The 17,569-nt window shown below is 28.6% G+C and overlaps 1 protein-coding gene across 3 annotated transcripts in view; it reads right to left on the minus strand.

Annotated features, from left to right (window-relative positions):
- The window catches only part of LOC122505771 (trichohyalin-like), a 37,692-nt gene that overhangs the window by 1,315 nt on the left and 18,808 nt on the right, over nucleotides 1-17,569 (minus strand). For 2 of the 3 annotated variants that reach the window (XM_043617634.1, XM_043617762.1), the window contains 10 exons: nucleotides 12,869-15,804; nucleotides 11,345-12,386; nucleotides 10,827-10,992; nucleotides 10,518-10,724; nucleotides 9,998-10,327; nucleotides 9,271-9,618; nucleotides 8,853-8,985; nucleotides 7,199-7,631; nucleotides 6,391-7,027; nucleotides 194-578 (listed from right to left, as the gene is read on the minus strand). In XM_043617634.1, coding sequence (XP_043473569.1) covers nucleotides 194-578; nucleotides 6,391-7,027; nucleotides 7,199-7,631; nucleotides 8,853-8,985; nucleotides 9,271-9,618; nucleotides 9,998-10,327; nucleotides 10,518-10,724; nucleotides 10,827-10,992; nucleotides 11,345-12,386; nucleotides 12,869-15,804 — 6,617 coding nt within the window. The remainder of the gene's footprint in view (nucleotides 1-193; nucleotides 579-6,390; nucleotides 7,028-7,198; nucleotides 7,632-8,852; nucleotides 8,986-9,270; nucleotides 9,619-9,997; nucleotides 10,328-10,517; nucleotides 10,725-10,826; nucleotides 10,993-11,344; nucleotides 12,387-12,868; nucleotides 15,805-17,569) is intronic. The other variant, XM_043617690.1, reaches the window with a different exon arrangement.

The following is a 17,569-nucleotide window of genomic DNA, read 5'->3' on the forward strand; positions in this document are numbered from 1 at the left end:
GTTTTAATTCACTATTTTTAAATTCACTTTTTGTAAAATAAATAAAAATTCAAAAAAGAGGAATACAAAGCGGAAATTTAAAAAAAAATTAGGAAGCAAAGAAAGCAAAGATAATCAACCAACTAGAAAGTGAATACAAAGATTATTAACAGAAAGATTATTTTGATAAAAAAAGGAAAGAGAGAATATTTACCTTAACCTTCTTCTTCGTTTTCGATGATTTAACCCGTTTCTGCTTCCTCCTGCTCTTTCTGTATCGTGACTTTCTGATGAGTTCGAGTACACTTTCTTTGGAGATTGCCACTTGCGTTGGAGGTGGTGGAGATGGCATTTCACCCTCACCACCACTTGGACTAGTACCCTCGCCAGGCCTTATTCCATCAGCGAATTGAACATTTTTCTTCGTACGCTGAATTCTTCGTGATTTCTTCTTCTTCACTCGCATATTTACCTTCTCATCGTCATTATCTTTATTCTCTTCACGATTTATGTTTTTCATTTCTTCGTCATCCTCCTCCTCTTCGGGTTTCTCTTCGCTCTCATCTTCGGAAGCATCCGCATCACCGTTCGATAATCCACTGTTAAAAGAAATAAATGTCAAAGTGCTTCTTTTTTGGTACTTTTCCCCTTAATATTAAAATAAATAAAAAAAATCCAATACTCCAGGCCTCGCACTCAATAATTAATTTTAAAGAAAGTGTCAAACAGAAGCTTTAAGAGTAAAAAAAGTAGTAAAAAAAGTAGCTATCGAAAAATTAAATTTTACGACTAAAAAACACGTTTTAAATTAACAAAAATTACAAAATAAAAATTTGATTCTGTATTTCTCTAAATTCTATAAAAAAAATATTCACTTTTCTTCTTAACCTAGTAATAACTTGAATTTTAAATTTTTATGAAATTCAATTATTTTACAAACTTTTAGTTAGAATTCTTCAAAAATTCGATTATATTTCAAAATAACTTTTAAAAGTAAAAATATAAATTTTTTTAAAATATAAAATTTCAATTACATTTGAAAAAACTTCCAGTTAATTGGAAATTTAAATTAATATTTTTTTATTTTTGGGCTCTTGAAAAACAGTTTACTTATTTCATATACTCTACCCTTTGGTAAAAAATCTAAAATTATCAAAAATTCGAAAAAATTCAAAAATTTAATTTTCTTAAAATTCAACATTTTTTCTTCTCTTTTATGGCATTTGGCTTTATTATTTTTGTGCTCTTGAAAAATACTTTACTTATTCAATAGTCTTCACTTTTTGGTAAAAAATTTAAAATTACCAAAAATTCGAAAAAATTCAAAAAACCGATTTTCTTAAAATTCAACATTTTTTCTTCTCTTTTGTGGCTTTTGGCTTTATTATTTTTGTGCTCTTGAAAAATACTTTACTTATTTAATAGTCTCCACTTTTTGGTAAAAAATCTAAAATTATCAAAAATTCAAAAATCCAATTTTCTTAAAATTCAACATTTTTTCTTCTCTTTTATAGCATTTTGCTTTATTATTTTTGTGCTCTCGAAAAATACTTTACTTATTCAATAGTCTCGACTCTTTGGTAAAAAATCTAAAATTATCAAAAATTCAAAAATCCAATTTTCTTAAAATTCAACATTTTTTCTTCTCTTTTATAGCATTTTGCTTTATTATTTTTGTGCTCTTGAAAAATACTTGACTTATTAAATTGTCTCGACTCTTTGGTAAAAAATCTAAAATTATCAAAAATTCAAAAATCCAATTTTCTTAGAATTCAACATTTTTTTTTCTCTTTTATGGCATTTGGCTTTATTATTTTTGTGCTCTTGAAAAATACTTTACTTATTTAATAGTCTCAACTTTTTGGTAAAAAATTTAAAATTACCAAAAATTCGAAAAAATTCAAAAAACCGATTTTCTTAAAATTCAACATTTTTTCTTCTCTTTTGTGGCATTTGGCTTTATTATTTTTGTGCTCTTGAAAAATACTTTACTTATTTAATAGTCTCCACTTTTTGGTAAAAAATCTAAAATTATCAAAAATTCGAAAAAATTCAAAAATTTAATTTTCTTAAAATTCAACATTTTTTCTTCTCTTTTATGGCATTTGGCTTTATTATTTTTGTGCTCTTGAAAAATACTTTACTTATTCAATAGTCTTCACTTTTTGGTAAAAAATCTAAAATTATCGAAAATTAGCAAAAATTCAAAAATCCAATTTTCTTAAAACTCAACATTTTTTTTTCTCTTTTATGGCATTTGGCTTTATTATTTTTGTGCGCTTAAAAAATACTTTACTTATTTAATAGTCTCCACTTTTTGGTAAAAAATCTAAAATTATCTAAAATTCGAAAAAATTCAAAAATCCAATTTTCTTAAAATTCAACATTTTTTATTCTTTTTTGTGGCATTTGGCTTTATTATTTTTGTGCTCTTGAAAAATACTTTACTCATTTAATAGTCTCCACTTTTTGGTAAAAAATCTAAAATTCGAAAAAATTAAAAAATCCAATTTTCTTCAAATTCAACATATTTTCTTCTCTTTTATGGCATTTTGCTTTATTATTTTTGTGCTCTTGAAAAATACTTGACTTATTTAATAGTCTTCACTTTTTGGTAAACAATCTAAAATTATCGAAAATTAGCAAAAATTCAAAAATCCAATTTTCTTAAAATTCAACATTTTTTTTTCTCTTTTATGGCATTTGGCTTTATTATTTTTGTGCTCTTGAAAAATACTTTACTTATTTAATAGTCTTCACTTTTTGGTAAAAAATCTAAAATTATCAAAAATTCGAAAAAATTCAAAAATCCAATTTTCTTAAAATTCAACATTTTTTCTTCTCTTTTGTGGCATTAGGCTTTATTATTTTTGTGCTCTTGAAAAATACTTTACTTATTTAATAGTCTCAACTTTTTGGTAAAAAATTTAAAATTACCAAAAATTCGAAAAAATTCAAAAAACCGATTTTCTTAAAATTCAACATTTTTTCTTCTCTTTTGTGGCATTTGGCTTTATTATTTTTGTGCTCTTGAAAAATACTTTACTTATTTAATAGTCTCAACTTTTTGGTAAAAAATCTAAAATTAGAAAAAATTCAAAAATCCAATTTCCTTAAAATTTAACATTTCTTCTTCTCTTTTATGGCATTGGCTTTATTATTTTTGTGCTCTTGAAAAATACTTTACTTATTTAATAGTCTTCACTTTTTGGTAAAAAATCTAAAATTATCAAAAATTCGAAAAAATTCAAAAATCCAATTTTCTTAAAATTCAACATTTTTTATTCTTTTTTGTGGCATTTGGCTTTATTATTTTTGTGCTCTTGAAAAATACTTTACTCATTTAATAGTCTCCACTTTTTGGTAAAAAATCTAAAATTATCAAAAATTCAAAAATCCAATTTTCTTAAAATTCAACATTTTTTCTTCTCTTTTATAGCATTTTGCTTTATTATTTTTGTGCTCTCGAAAAATACTTTACTTATTCAATAGTCTCGACTCTTTGGTAAAAAATCTAAAATTATCAAAAATTCAAAAATCCAATTTTCTTAAAATTTAACATTTTTTCTTCTCTTTTATAGCATTGGCTTTATTATTTTTGTGCTCTTGAAAAATACTTTACTTATTTAATAGTCTTCACTTTTTGGTAAAAAATCTAAAATTATCAAAAATTCGAAAAAATTCAAAAATCCAATTTTCTTAAAATTCAACATTTTTTATTCTTTTTTGTGGCATTTGGCTTTATTATTTTTGTGCTCTTGAAAAATACTTTACTCATTTAATAGTCTCCACTTTTTGGTAAAAAATCTAAAATTCGAAAAAATTAAAAAATCCAATTTTCTTAAAATTCAACATATTTTCTTCTCTTTTATGGCATTTTGCTTTATTATTTTTGTGCTCTTGAAAAATACTTGACTTATTTAATAGTCTTCACTTTTTGGTAAACAATCTAAAATTATCGAAAATTAGCAAAAATTCAAAAATCCAATTTTCTTAAAATTCAACATTTTTTTTTCTCTTTTATGGCATTTGGCTTTATTATTTTTCTGCTCTTGAAAAATACTTTACTTATTTAATAGTCTCCACTTTTTGGTAAAAAATCTAAAATTATCAAAAATTCAAAAATCCAATTTTCTTAAAATTCAACATTTTTTCTTCTCTTTTATAGCATTTTGCTTTATTATTTTTGTGCTCTCGAAAAATACTTTACTTATTCAATAGTCTCGACTCTTTGGTAAAAAATCTAAAATTATCAAAAATTCAAAAATCCAATTTTCTTAAAATTCAACATTTTTTCTTCTCTTTTATAGCATTTTGCTTTATTATTTTTGTGCTCTTGAAAAATACTTTACTTATTTAATAGTCTCCACTTTTTGGTAAAAAATCTAAAATTCGAAAAAATTCAAAAATCCAATTTTCTTAAAATTCAACATTTTTTCTTCTCTTTTATAGCATTTTGCTTTATTATTTTTGTGCTCTTGAAAAATACTTGACTTATTTAATAGTCTTCACTTTTTGGTAAAAAATCTAAAATTCGAAAAAATTCAAAAAAATTCAAAAATCCAATTTTCTTAAAATTCAACATTTTTTCTTCTCTTTTGTGGCATTTGGCTTTATTATTTTTGTGCTCTTGAAAAATACTTTACTTATTTAATAGTCTCAAATTTTTGGTAAAAAATCTAAAATTAGAAAAAATTCAAAAATCCAATTTTCTTAAAATTCAATATTTTTTCTTCTCTTTTATGGCATTTGGCTTTATTATTTTTGTGCTCTTGAAAAATACTTTACTTATTTAATAGTCTTCACTTTTTGGTAAAAAATCTAAAATTATCAAAAATTCGAAAAAATTCAAAAATCCAATTTTCTTACAATTCAACATTTTTTCTTCTCTTTTATGGCATTTGGCTTTATTATTTTTGTGCTCTTGAAAAATACTTTACTTATTTAATAGTCTTCACTTTTTGGTAAAAAATCTAAAATTATCAAAAATTCGAAAAAATTCAAAAATCCAATTTTCTTAAAATTCAACATTTTTTCTTCTCTTTTATGGCATTTTGCTTTATTATTTTTGTGCTCTTGAAAAATACTTTACTTATTTAATAGTCTCAACTTTTTGGTAAAAAGTCTAAAATTATCGAAAATTATCAAAAATTTGAATAACCGAATTTCTTAGAATTCAACATTTTTTCTTTTTGCATTTAGCTTCATTATTCAGGGTGGTGAGTTTTTTAAAATTTAAATTCCCGGTCATTTTCCAGTTTTTCTTTGTCAATTTTATAAAATTTCCCGGTCATTTCCCGGATTCCCGGTCAGCTCGCCAATTAATTTTTACTTCAAATTAACTACATACATTCAAAAAATTAAAATTTTTCAAAAGACTAATTTTTTAAATAATTTTTTAACTATTTGTCCGAATGTTTTTGTTTCATTCTCCTTTACTATAATTTTTTAAATTAAATTATTCATACTTGAATATTTTTTGTCCAAAAAATACATAAATAATTACTTATTTTTCCACAGGAATTAAAATTTTTGATAATTTTAATGTAAAGGTTTTTAAAATTTACCTATTTATAAAAATTCTTACTAATAACGCATTTAATATTAAATAATAATCTTAAATTTTAAATAAAATTCTTTTTTTAATTAATTCTTATTAGAAAATTTTACAAGAATTGAAGTATTTAAATCCAAAAATAAATAATTGATGGAATGAATGATTATCTCTTAGAATTGAATACTTATAAATTATGTTATCGAAATTATGTAAATAATTGATTTTTTTCTAATAATTTTAATAAAATTTTTGAAAATAATTTCATTTTTCGAGAAATTTATTTAAAATTGCATTAAAAATAATTGAATTACTGTGAAGAATTTTATTATTTATGAAAATAATTGAATTCTTGCTAAGGATTTTATTACAATTTTTTTAAATTTTTGTGTAGTATTTTATTAATTTTTTTCATAAGTAATTGAATTCTTTTCAGAAATTTTATTAAAATTGTAGATTTGGAAAATATTTGAATTTCAGCTAAGGATTTCATTCATTTTATTATTTGTGAAAATAATTGAATTCTTGTAAAAAATTTCTGAATTGTTTCTAAGAAGAATATTTATTAATAATTAATTAATAATTACTTTACTTCAACTATTAGCGAATTTAAATTTTAAAGTAGTTCAAATTTTGCAAAAAGAATAGAAAAAAGTAGCTTTTAGTGTCACAAAATTAAAAAATGTATCCAAACAGTAGCTAATGGTAAAAAAAATAGTAAATAGTAGGTTTTAATAGATGAATGCAAAGCCTGATACTCAAAAAAATGAATATTAAAATAAATACTTTTCTATTATTACACAAAAAAAGTATTCCGCTACGCTTTGAACTGCGGACAGAATGAATATTAAACTCACCCGAAACCGGGACAGACGAGAATTCCTTTCAATGGCGCCGGAGGTAAGGATGGCCATTCTCTGGCATCGACTTCCGGTTGGACGGCCTCCTCAGATTCGGCGGCAGTGGCAACGTCGTCCGATTGTGCCAGTCGACTAGATTGTTTATCTTCGTCTTCCTCCTCCTCTTCTTCATCCTCCTCGTCGCCTTCCTCTTCCTCCTCTTCCTCGTGTTCGTCTTCCTCTTCGGCTTCTTCCTCTTCTTCGCCCTCGTTCGCTGCTTTTTCCACATTTGCAATCGCACTCTCATTCTTTTCCTCCCCTTCCTCCTTGTCCTCCTTCTCCTCCTTCAAATTTTCCTTTGTACATTCTGCTTTTTCCGTTTTCTCATCCTCTAGCGATGCCAAAACATCAGACACTGTCACCTCTTCAGTAGGTTGATTCTTTTTCAATTGTTCTAATTTCTTCAACTCGGAATCATTATTACATTTCGAGAGGAGTTTTCTTCCTAAAATTTTATCAGCTCGTCTCTTGGCACGTTCCATTTTTCTTCGCTCCTTCTCTCTCTTGCGTTCCTCGCGAACTCGTTTACGTTCCTCCTTCTCTCGTCGACGCACCTCGAGAATTGCTTCATAATCGTAAACCGCCATTGCTGGTACTTTAGCAAAATAAAAAATAATTAAAAAATTTATTTTCATCAATTAATAATAATTAAATCAATAATTATAATTATTAATTGTAATTCTTTTTTAAATAATTAATTGTAATAATAATTATATAATTATTGTTTAATTATGAACAAGATAAAATAGAAAAAAATGAAAATTACCTTGTGGTGCTGCGGGTTTAGTTTTTGGTGGTGTTGTGATATTCGCGGGAATTGGTAATGGAACGGGAAGACTCAGGGGATTTGTAAGTGGCAGAGTGACGGGTCCAGTAGTTACGGCGGTAATGAGACCTTGGGGATTAACAGCAACAGGACCGGGTACGGGAAGTGGAACTGGAATTGGCACAGAAATGGGAGTATTAACGGGTGAGGGAGGAATAATAACCGGATATCTCGTTGTATTTTTACGATCGATTGAAGATTGAGGATTATTACTCCAATCAATTGTTGTTGTAGGCACGACCTGCAGTACATTGCCAACTCGAACAACTTTACTCGCACCCGCTGGCGAAGTCACAGGCACTTCATTTCTCATCGCTCCCGATGTTGACATTCCCGCAAAATCTCCAGGTACCACTTGCAAAACATTGCCAACCTAAAAGAAAATTATTCAATGAAAAAAATTATTAGAATCATTATATAATAAGAAAACGTTATTTATAAATCCATATTAATAAAATCAGACCTTTGCCCTGTACATTCTTAGAAATTAATTGGTTGACAAAAAACTAATTTTGTTTTTCCCTAACTTTTCCTTATTTTCAGACAAGATTTTAACTTTTTCTCTAAAGAATATTCTGACTCATTCTAGAAATTATTATATACTCAAAAAAATGTTATATTGCAAAATCAAAAATTTCAAATTCAACATCTTATAAGAATATTCTATTATAAAACATGAAGACATCGATTTTTTAGAGAAATGCGATTTAAATTGTATTAAAAATAATTATTAAATTCTAAAAAAGAAATTATATCCAAATTATTTAAAATAGGACAATTAAATTTTTTTTGAGGAATTTTAATAACATTTTTAGGAATAATTCACTTGTTTCGAGGAATTTGATTAAAATTGTATTAAAAATAATTGAAATTCTGCGATGAGATTAATTATTTATGAACATAATTGGATTCTTGCAACAAATTTTATTAAAATTTTTCAAAATAATTTCTGAGGAGAAATTTATTAATTATAAAAATAAATGAATTCTTGCAAAGAACTTTAATAATTCTTTTTTAAATAATTGAATTCTTTTGGTTAATTTTATTAAAATATAAGAAATTATAAATAATTTAACTGTTATGAAGAATTTCATTCAAATTTTTGAAAATAAAATTCTTTCAGAAATTTAATTAAAAATGTATTGAAAAAAATTATTAAATTCTAATAGACAAATTTATATCAATATTTATTAAAATAATTGAATTTTTTTGAAGAATTTTAATAAAATTTTTAAGAATAATTGCATTTTTTGAGAAACTCATTTAAAATTATATTACAAATACTTGAAATTCTAAGATGAGTTTTATTATTTATTAAAATAATTGAATTTCTAACAATTTTATTATTTATAATAAAAATAATTGAATCCCTGTAAAAATTTTTAATATTTATGAAAATAATTGAATTTTGCAAACAATGAAAAATTTAGATTTTCAAAGATTAAAATTTAAAACCTTTTCAAAATTCAATTATTTCTAAAAATTAGGTTTTTTAAGCTGGCTCCACAACTTTGCGAAGAAATTTATAAAAAATTTGATTCAATGTTTTGAACATTCGAGGAGTTGAAAAAAAGTACAAAAAAATTAATTTTACCTGCAAGACTGTAGGTGGCTGATGAAAACCTCTTTGATGCTGAATCGAAGGGGAATACGTATTACAATTGAAATTTCCAGGATTGTAATCTCCAGAAGGTGTTGGTTTCTTTATTCCCAATTCCAATTCAAGTCTGTATTTAAATTCGAAAATATTAGAAATTTATTTAATGAAATAATCACAACATAAGCCTACAGATTTCGCACTCGTTAATAAATAGGAGAAAAAGCAAAAAATAGTATTTACAAAATATTACAGAAGATGAGTGCAAAGCCTGATTATAAAATAAATTGGAAGGAAAATGGAATACGTTACACAGAAGGAAGTTTCTTGACGAAGTCTGGAGAGAGGATGAGGGTTTTTTTTTTTTTTTTTTGGAAAAGAGAGCGTTTAAAAAATAAATGTTTTCATTGATTACCTTTCGTCAAGAGACAGACGCTTTGGAGACGATGGTGTTTCGTCGATACGCGGAGGATAAGTGAGATTATTCCTAGAAAAGTAATTATACTCGTTACCAGTTTCAGTTTCATTGGGATAACGAAAGTGTGAACTATTCATATTGTCAACACTTTCATTGGCAATTCTTTCCGATTCCATTTGAGTGGGGTCAGTCGCGGAATCGTTGCCACCAGTTAACTGTATTATTGTCTCCATGCGCCTGTCTCTATCGGGACAAGATATCGTCGATTCCAAAGGCTTTAGCCTGACATCGTCCTCCCTTAACCTTTCCATATGAACACGTCTTCCTCTCTCCGGTGTCAACGATCTATTATTTCGGAAAATTTTTCATCAAAATTATCATTTTTATATATTTTAAAAAATTACATTTGAAAAAAACGCTTATCAAACAACAAATATAATTATAATAATAATAATAATAATAATAATAATAACAATAAATAGGAAATAATAATAATAATAATCCAAATTATATCGTACAATTTACGAGCTTTTCGTCTTTTCTCAATCAAATTACGGACTTTACGGACCTTATTTTTAAAAAACTGACTTTTACGGACTTCAAGCAAATTTACGGACCTACTTCGAGCCCTCTAATAATAATAATAATAATAATAATGATTATGATCCAGACCATCAGTAAAAAATTATATTATCCGAGGCCTGAAATAATTAATACTACATACCTCGATCTTGACAAAGATCTAGGACGACGATCCGGACTTCTCAGTCTCGCCCTTGATCGTGACAGAGAACGAGATCTACTTCTGGATCTTGTCAAAGATCTCGATCTTGATCTCGTTTTGGACCAAGAGCGAGAGCGTGAGCGCGAACGAGAACGAGAGCGTGATCTTGATCGTGAATCGTATCTAGACAATCGTGCCGGCGATCTTCGTCGTAATGGCGAACGCCTCATTGGGAATTTGTCACCCCTACGTGGATTTAATCCCAAATCAGGTGACAAACGATTCTTCTCCCATCCTCGATCTCTCCTCTCGATACTTCTCGCTCTACTTCTGTAATAACAACAATCACAACAAAATTTAAATACCTCTCTTACTTCAAAAAAAATTTTACCAAATAAATATAGTTTATAATGATTAGAAAAAAAAAAGATTTAGAATTAAGAATTAAAATTACAAAATTAGAGGGAAGAAACAGGGAAAAAAAATAAAAAAAAGTCAAGAATTTTGAAAAAATATATACCTGCATGCCTTAATAGCTATTGGACTTGACATAGGATCATCGAGATTTCTGTCTAAACTTCGATTTTTAATGAAGGATTTCTCTTCGTAATCTAATGCACAATTTTTTCTACTTTTATAAGAGTCTAATGATTCTTCGTCATCTCTTCGACAATTATCATCACCAAATCGCCAATAAGATTTTTGAGATTCGTCTTCATTTCGAAACCTTAAATAGACATGATTCTAAATACTGTACCTTTATTATTTCACAGAAAAAAGAAAATAAATTCGCTCGAAAAAAAAAATTTTTTTTTTCCTACAATCATACCTGTTATTTCGTAGTCTTTCTGGATCTAAACTTTTTTCTCGCAAAATTTCCATTGGATCGTAAGGTTTTTCCCTCTCGCGTTCCATACTATCCTCGTATCTTCTCTTTGGCCGATCGCGCTCACTTCTCAGTGGTGATAATCTTTGTAGAGGTCGTTTCCGATTTTCTGTAAAATGACAGAAAGGTTTTATTTAAATTCAAAGAATTGGAATACTAAAGAAAATTATTTTAATTCTCTTCTTGTGATATGTGATATTCAAAAGGAATTTTCGCAATAACTATAATACATTTTTTACAATAACAGTTTAAAAAATTGTGTTTTTTTATACAAATTCTGTACCAGAAAATCAGTTTTTTCAAGAAAAAAAATTCAATTGTTTTTAATTAACAGAATTTTAGAAGATTTCAATTATTTCAAAAATTTGCCATAACTAATTTATAAATATTATACAACGATTATTAATATAGATTATTATTATTAAATTAAATTATTAAATAAATAAAAGAAATTATATTACCTTTATACTTAGGTGGACTTCGATTTCCCCTGTCTCGACGATCGCTTGTGAATTTGTTACTCTTTGAAAATCGATCATCTTCAAACTTCTTGTCCCTGTCTCTGCTGTCATCCCTTCTTCTTGGACTTGGACTGAAACTTCGAGTTCGACTACGATCCTTACTTCGACTGCGACTTCTCTCATTTTCCCAAGGACTTCCGCCTCTAATCGTCCTTCCTCGATTACACAGTGGACTCGTCGCTCGTCGTTTAGCATCGTGCACTGGTTTCGTACCTCGTTCCTTATCACTTCGACTCTTCTCCTTATCTTTAGTATCACTATAGTGCCCTCTACTTTTAGCTCGATCGTCACCTTCTCTCTTATCACGATCCTTTCTAGGACTTCTTTTTTTCTCCTTAACCGGTGACTTTGATCGTTGAGAATCCGAATCTTTGTCCCGTTTACTCGACACTTTATCACGTGGTTCACTCTTTCCCTCAACTTTCTCAGATTTTACAGTTACTTTCTTCTCTGCTTTTTGATTTTCAATTTTTTCGTTCTCTTTGGCGCTTTTTCCTTCTTCTTGTGCTTTGGAATTTTCCTCATAATCGGAAGGATTTTCAAAAACTTGTTTTAAATTTGAATCGAGATTTGCTGAGGAATCGATTGGTCGACGTATGAGAAGTGGTTTTGACACAAGTTTCAGGGAAATTTTACTCTCGACGATATTTTCCTCCTTTGGAGTATTAACCAATGGAACTTGTTCATCGACTGATGATTCTTTATCGCTTGTTTCGTTAAGTTCAGTTTCCAAAATTCCCGGATGTAAATCAATTATATCCTCATTCTCAGGATTTAGACTATCCAATTGTAAATCATTATATTTGTCCGGATCGTCGTATTTCTTTTCCTCGAGGCGAACTTTTATTTCCTCCTTCAAAAGTGTGGGAGTTATTAAAGATTTAGCTAGTACATCGGTTGGCAAAGGAATGTTACAAAGTGGACCTTTCACAAATCCAGGTAATTCCCCTTTTTCCTTCTGCTTCTCGCCTTCGCTCGAAATCTGTAATTCGAGAAATTTTTGAATAAAATTTAAAGAATTTTTAAATTGAATTATTTAATGCTTCAATGATTTTGTAACATTATTTAAAATAATTATTATTAATTGTTTTTTCGTAAGAATTATAAAATTTTCAAAAATTACAATTTCAAATCTTTCGAAATTTAATTATTTCTAAAAATTACAACTGTAATAATACCAAAATTAATTAATTATTTTCAAAACGTTTTAACTAAAATTTTCTCTTTAACAATTATTTTCAGTACTTTTGAGAAAATTTGTTGAGAATTCATTTATTTATTTATTTATATAAAAGGAAAGTTCATTTAAAATAATAAAATAATTTTAAAGTAATTTAATTTAATTAAATTTAAAATGAATTAAAAATTAAAAAATTTTAATTTAATTAATAAAATTAAATTTAAAATAATTTAATAATTGAATCAACCAAATAGTACTGTAGAAAGAAATAAAAAAAATCTCACCTCGGATTTTTGCGAAAGAGCCGGAGAACTGGGACTGTAAAGACCAATATTTTTCGCCTCCTGATTTTGTAGTTCGACAATCGACTTGAGTTTTATAGTTGCTTCCGTCTCCGATTTCTCAGTCTCCTTCTTACAAACAATTCCCTCCTTCTCAAGATTACCTTCCGCGAGCCAATCGTCCGCCAATCCCATTTTCTGCAATTTCTTCTGAAACACATCCGGCGAATCTGTAATATGAAAATCCTCCAATTTTATTTTCTCCGGAAGATTCTCTAGAATGGGACTAATTTGTTCTTTGACTTTAGCCAAATGCAGTAGGGCTGATTCAGTACCAGAAGTCTTTTTCCAATCCGTACCCTCCTCCTCCCACATAACCGGCGTCATATTAATATCATCCTTATCCTCCACTTGATTTCCAACGTCCCATCGACTTTTCTTTCTCCTCCTATCGCCACTGTCATTCTTCTTTCCCCCCTCATTTTCAATATCAACACTCTTCTCACTCTTATTCTCGTCTTTCAAATTATTCTGCAGCAAATCGTCCGTATTTATTTCCACACTGCCAAATGAGTCACTCCTCGTGAATTCATTCTCAATGTCCCAATTTTGTATTTTTGATTTCTCTTCAATGAGGAACATTTCCTCCTCCCTGTCGCCTTCTTCTTGCTCCTCTTCCCAGATGCGAATTGCCGAGAGTCTCTCCTGTTTTTTCTTGTTATCCCGGGCAACTTCTCGTTCGACAGAAATGTACGTGTCCGTTTTCACGTCGTATTTCACCTTCTCATGGCGCATGGAACTTTTCTTTCGGGACTTTGCATCTCGAATTGATTCGAGACTATCGACTTCCCACTCGTCGGCTAGAATATCACGTTTTCTCGCCTCATCGAGATGAGAGAGTTGCGTCACATTCAAAGGCTCGGTGTCGATTAATTTCAAAACGTTGGTTATTCTTTGACTCTCCTTTTCCCATTCGGTGAGAATTTCAGTCTCTTTCTTTCCGATTTCTTCCGGTTTTTGTTTTTCATCTAGTGTCAAAATTTCTTCCACAACATTTTCTGGTAGAACAATCTCTTTCTTCTCTATTTCTTTTTTCTTCTCCTCCTCCTCTTCTTCTTCTTCTTCGTCGTCGTCGTTTTCTTTTGATTCTTTGACCTTTTCTTCCTTCTTCAAGGCCTCTTCTCGTTTTTTCGCCTCCTTTTCTTCTCGAATTCTTATTTCCTCGCGTTTCTTTAGTTTTCGTTCCTCTCGTTTCTTCGCGTCTCGTTTCTCCTTCTCATCGTCTTTTGCTATTATTTCCTTCTCGGAACTATCGTCGGAGGTTAATTCGTGCTCGAGACTGCCTTCAATTTGCCGTGTCATCAATATTGATTCCTTCTCCCATTCGGAGAGACGATCTTCACTCACTTCGCGCTTCTTCTTCTTTTGCTTTCGGGCCTGTTCCTGAATGAGATTTTGCTCCTTACCGGTGTCGCATTCCTTCAATAGAACACTGTTTGGCGAAAGTGCCTCGGCGAGAATTCTCTTCTCAAGATCGCTGGTTAGTTTTGTGCGTTTCGATTTTTCAATTCGGCGTTTTTTCTTACGTTTCAAATCGTTCTCGATTTTTTCAATATGAAGACGCTTGAGATTTTTGTCACTACTCAGTGATCTTGTGGATGATTTTCTCTTTCGTTTGCGTGACGTCTCCTCCTTGACTTCGGACAATTTTTTCTTTAATTTCTTCTTCTTGAGGCGTTTCTTCTTTTTTGCGTCGTCTGAATCGCTACTTGTCGAAGCGGCACGTTTTCTTGAGCGTTTCTTTTTCGCTTTCTTCAATGACTTCTTCACTCGCTTCTTTTTCTTCTTGATGCGCTTTCGTTTCTTTTTTCGTGTATCGTCCGAACTTGATGACTCACTCGAACTCGAATCACTACTGTCCGAATCGCTACTCGACTGTACGACTCTTTTCTTTCGACGTTTTTTCGTTTTCTCTTTCTCTTCGGAGTCTGAAGAACTTGATGAGGAACTCGATTCACTGCTGGTTGAATACGATCGTTGTTTTTGCTTTCGTTTCTTCTTTACTTTCTTTGTCTCAACATTCTCGTCACTTAATTGCTCAACTTTAATACGAACGTTTTCCCAATCACTGGGAATTGATCGCGAATCAGAATCTTGATCCTCTTTACAATTCTTCTTCTTATTAATTTTCTCCGAATATTCATGAATTTTGGTAACTTCGTCTCGTTCAATATTTTCCGTTTCTTCCTCCATTTTTTCACTCTCTGGTAATTTTCTTTCTTTATGAATTTTTTTCTCACCCTTCTCGATGGGATTTGAAATTTTTTCTCCCTTTTCGTTTGTAGCCAATGTTTTTATTTCCTTTTCGGAAATATTTTTACTTACAATTTTTTCATTCATTTTTTCATCGGTGGGAATTATTTCTTCATTGGAAATTTTCTCCTTTGCTTGTTGTAAATTTGTGGTTTCGTCAACAATTGACGATTGATCGATAAATTTACAATCTGCCGGTTTAACTAATTCTGAATCGAGATTAAATTCGTCGTAATTCGAAGGTGAAATTGTTGGTGTAATTTTTAATGATCTCGAGGGACTGTCATTAGATACCATTTTCATGAATTGTTCATATTCGGAGGCTAATTTTTCATTTCCTAGTGATTTTTCTGAATTTTGGGAAACATCCTTTTTTGTTTCGTTATTATCAACTTTGTCATTGTCGTCTTCAGTTTCATCTTCACTTTCATCGTCGCTATCGTCCTCATCGTCATCGTCTTCTTCGTCGTCATCGTCGTCGTCATCGCTGTCTTCTTCCTCTTGTTCCTCCTTATCAACTGACACTTTCTGAACTTCCTCTTTTTTATTCGCATTCTTTTCCTTTACCTCCTTATTATTTTTCTCTTCATTCACAGTTTCAGATGAATTCGGCACGGGTTTTGCGTCTGAAACAAAAAATTATTGAAATTGTTATTTCAAAATTCAATTATTTCTAAAAATTCACGTTATAATGCTTTTTCTATTCAATTATTATCTAAAATTATCAAAAATTCGAAAAAATTCAAAAATCCGAATTTCTTAAAATTCAACATTTTTTCCTCTCTTTTATGGGATTAAGCTTCATTATTTTTGTGCTTTTGGAAAATACTTTACTTATTTAATAGTCTCGAATCTTTGGTGAAAAAAACTGAAATTAACGAAAATTCGAAAAAATTTTCAAAAATCCATTTTTCCTAAAATTCAACACTTTTTCCTCTCTTTTATGAGATTTAGCTTCATTATTTTTGTGCTTTTGGAAAATACTTTACTTATTTAATAGTCTCGACTCTTTGGTGAAAAAAACTGAAATTAACGAAAATTCGAAAAATTTCAAAAATCCGTTTTTCTTAAAATTCAACACTTTTTCCTCTCTTTTATGGGATTTAGCTTCATTATTTTTGTGCTTTTGGAAAATACTTTACTTATTTAATAGTCTCGACTCTTTGGTAAAAAATCTAAAATTATCAAAAATTCGAAAAAATTCAAAAATCCGTTTTTCTTAAAATTCAACATTTTTTCTTCTCTTTTATGGGATTTAGCTTCATTATTTTTGTGCTTTTGGAAAATACTTTACTTATTAAATTGTCTCAACTCTTTGGTAAACATCTAAAATTATCAAAAATTCGAAAAAATTCAAAAATCCGATTTTCTTAAAATTCAACACTTTTTCCTCTCTTTTATGGGATTTAGCTTCATTATTTTTGTGCTTTTGGAAAATACTTTACTTATTTAATAGTCTCGACTCTTTGGTAAAAAATCTAAAATTATCAAAAATTCGAAAAAATTCAAAAATCCGATTTTCTTAAAATTCAACATTTTTTCTTCTCTTTTATGGGATTTAGCTTCATTATTTTTGTGCTTTCGGAAAATACTTTACTTATTTAATAGTCTCGACTCTTTGGTAAAAAATCTAAAATTATCAAAAATTCGAAAAAATTCAAAAATCCGATTTTCTTAAAATTCAACACTTTTTCCTCTCTTTTATGGGATTTAGCTTCATTATTTTTGTGCTTTTGGAAAATACTTTACTTATTTAATAGTCTCGACTCTTTGGTGAAAAAAACTGAAATTAACGAAAATTCGAAAAATTTCAAAAATCCGTTTTTCTTAAAATTCAACACTTTTTCCTCTCTTTTATAGGATTTAGCTTCATAATTATTGTGCTTTTGGAAAATACTTTACTTATTATATTGTCTCGACTCTTCGGTAAAAAATCTAAAATTATCAAAAATTCGAAAAAATTCAAAAATTCGATTTTCTTAAAATTCAACATTTTTTCCTCTCTTTTATGGGATTTAGCTTCATTATTTTTGTGCTTTTGGAAAATACTTTACTTATTATATTGTCTCGACTCTTCGGTAAAAAATCTAAAATTATCAAAAATTCAAAAAAATTCAAAAATTCGATTTTCTTAAAATTCAACATTCTTTCCTCTCTTTTATAGGATTTAGCTTCATTATTTTTGTGCTTTTGGAAAATACTTTACTTATTATATTGTCTCGACTCTTTGGTAAAAAATCTAAAATGATCAAAAATTCCAAAAAAATTCAAAAATCCGTTTTTCTTAAAATTCAACATTTTTTCTTCTCTTTTATGGGATTTAGCTTCATTATTTTTGTGCTTTTAAAAAATATTTTACTTATTAAATTGTCTCAACTCTTTGGTAAAAAA

Source organism: Leptopilina heterotoma, unplaced genomic scaffold (genome assembly GCF_015476425.1).
Source record: "Leptopilina heterotoma isolate Lh14 unplaced genomic scaffold, ASM1547642v1 Lhet_0, whole genome shotgun sequence".
NCBI lineage: Eukaryota > Metazoa > Arthropoda > Insecta > Hymenoptera > Figitidae > Leptopilina > Leptopilina heterotoma.